This window comes from Elephantulus edwardii, unplaced genomic scaffold, assembly GCF_000299155.1.
Source record: "Elephantulus edwardii isolate Elephantulus edwardi_28Jun2011 unplaced genomic scaffold, EleEdw1.0 scaffold00181, whole genome shotgun sequence".
Classification (NCBI taxonomy): Eukaryota; Metazoa; Chordata; class Mammalia; order Macroscelidea; family Macroscelididae; genus Elephantulus; species Elephantulus edwardii.
Genome location: NW_006399931.1, coordinates 796,490 through 799,014, shown reverse-complemented (window position 1 = coordinate 799,014; position 2,525 = coordinate 796,490). Strand labels below are relative to the sequence as shown.

General features: G+C 41.1%; 1 protein-coding gene across 1 annotated transcript in view; it reads left to right on the top strand.

Annotated features, from left to right (window-relative positions):
• The window catches only part of FAM71F2 (family with sequence similarity 71, member F2), a 15,131-nt gene extending 13,028 nt beyond the window's left edge, over positions 1 to 2,103 (top strand). The window contains exon 5 of the mRNA XM_006896091.1: positions 1,911 to 2,103. Within this exon, the coding sequence (XP_006896153.1) occupies positions 1,911 to 2,103 (193 nt within the window). The remainder of the gene's footprint in view (positions 1 to 1,910) is intronic.
• The last annotated feature ends 422 nt before the right edge of the window (positions 2,104 to 2,525 follow it).

Genomic DNA, 2,525 nt, shown 5'->3' with positions numbered 1-2,525 from the left:
TCCACCAATCTTGACCCCACATTTCTCCTCATAGAGCCCAGCCTACCGGGTAATCTGTTCTGCATACAGGTTGAAAAGTATGGAGATAGAACACATCCCTGGCATATGCCCTTCCCAATTTTGAACCATGCAGTGTTTCCTTGCTCTGTTCTGACTACTGCCTCCTGGTCCAAGTATAGGTTTCTCATTAGCACGATCAAGTGTTCTGGGATTCCCATTCTTCTCAGAGTCAGGCACAGTTTGTTATGATCCACACAGTCAAATGCCTTTGCATAGTGAATGAAACACAGATATACATTCCTCTGGTATTCCCTGCTTTCAGCTAAGATCCATTTAACATCAGCTACAAGATCCCTAGTGCCATGACCCCTTCTAAACCCAGACTGGACTTGTGGCTGTTCTCTGCTGATGTGCTGTCCCAGTCGTTTTTGGATAATCTTCAGTAGAATCTTGCTTGCATGTGAAATCAATGATATTGTTTTATAGTTTCCACACTCTGTTGTGTCACCCATTTTTGGGAATCAAGATATATTATTTATATTACTTTCTCAGCTTGGGAGTAAGTGGACCTTGTCTAATATAAATCCAGGCATAAATTAGCATGAAGGCAAGCCCAAAGATACAAGTTTTTAGAAGGGATTTTCCTTTGGACCAAAGCCCAAGTGGCTATAGATTAACTTCCTTGTGGAACTGGCTAGATTTTTTTCTAGTGGGCCCTTTCACTGAGAGTAAAGTTTTGAATGTTCTGCATACATGCAAGTATGTAGTCAATGCCCCCTAGCTGAGGAGCACAACTTGATCTCCTGTCTCATGTGACTGTGAAAATGTAAGCCCTTGGTCCCCAAGACAGCCAATGCCCTTTGGGAAGTCCGAGCCTCAGCCTAACGTCACTGCTCTGATTCTTAGTTTGGGGCCCCTCAGAGTTTCATTTCATTTTTTGTGGATACAACAATGCATTGGAAATTACTTTATTTGGCCCGGAATTCCTAGAAGGTTTGTAGCAATGGAGTTCTGAGATTATTTAGCCATAGGGATAGTCTCTAGCTCAAGCTGTAAAAATTATTTCCCTGGAAACCAAAACAAAACCTTTACTGCATTGGTCTTTCAACTGTGGCAGTATAAGTGACATTTATTTTCTTTTTAGTAGCTTTTAAAATAGTTTATCCTTTACAATATAACCTGATTTAATTCTATTTATAGTTTATATTTTACGTTATATTAAAAAATAGTACATATTTTTGTATTTTATCTTTTTCTTTAAAAATAAGTATGTATTCCATTTGCAATTAGACTTTTGTTTTTTAATCCTTTAGTTTTCTTTCTTTTTTTTCAAAAATTTTATTTTTATTTTTATTGTATTATTTTTACGTGTATCGTCAAATCAGATCTGACTAGTACAGGAGGAGATTGCACCCTCCTTCTTCAGCAGAGCATCTGGTGGATTTGAACTACGTACCTGTGGGATTGCAGTGTAGTTTTCTTTCTGTTTTAAAAGACACATTGGTTGATAATTATGACTTTTTAAAAAGTTGTTCTTTTTTCGAGAGCTGGTTTAAGATTTTCTTTGGACTTAGACTGATGCCCTACCAAGAAGGTTATATGAGTATTAGGCAGATGCCTGCAGATTCATTGTTTTCTTTTGCGTCATCGTTTATTGAGATTTCAGTGAAAAAGAACAATGCTTAACATTTTGGGATGCATCTGTTCCCTGGCAGGGGCACCAGCCTGTCTCCTTCTTGGCTCCCTCCCCTCCCCCCACCAAGGGTCTTAGAGACATTAAATTGTATGTAAAATTCACCACTACCTATCATTTCAATATTCACATTCAAGGCGCTTTTAAAACTTCATTTCTAACGAGTTTCCACCTCCTATTGTTTTTTAATGATTTTGAAATCCCTGGACTCCAACAGAAACACCACCATGACCCTCAAAATGGACAATTTGAACAGCAAAGAGGAGACAACATCCGCAATTCCAGTCACTTCAACTATACCCCTGAGAGCTGCATTGACTCACAGTCTCTGGGAGCAAGACAACGCGGACGAGCACTGCTGTGAGGCACCCGCAGCCAGCTCCCTAGGAGAAAACTTCTGGGGCCCCTGACACCTCGCTAAACCAGGATGGCTTTCCCGTGTCTGCAGTGCTGTTTTCCACTGTGGGCCCCGTCACCGGGAGAGGCAAGATGGCATTTATAATGAGGCACTACTACCGCACTTCCACCAGTAAAACTCTTCCTGGTGTGTCCATCATTTGTAGCAATTGTGTTGAGAGGCTTGAGGATGGGTGATGAATGATTAGTAACAGACTCCTAGTTGTTGTTGTTGGTTGTTATGTGCTATCAAGTCCCTTACAACTCATAGTGACCCTATGTACAAGAGCCCTAAATGCCTTTCTATCCTGTGCCAACCTTGCTGTCTCAAACACACCCATTCCCACCACTCCACTCACAAAATCGATCCATCTCATCGAGGGTCTTCCTCTCCTGCACTGTCCCTCCACTCTCCCAAACATGATGTCCCTCTCCA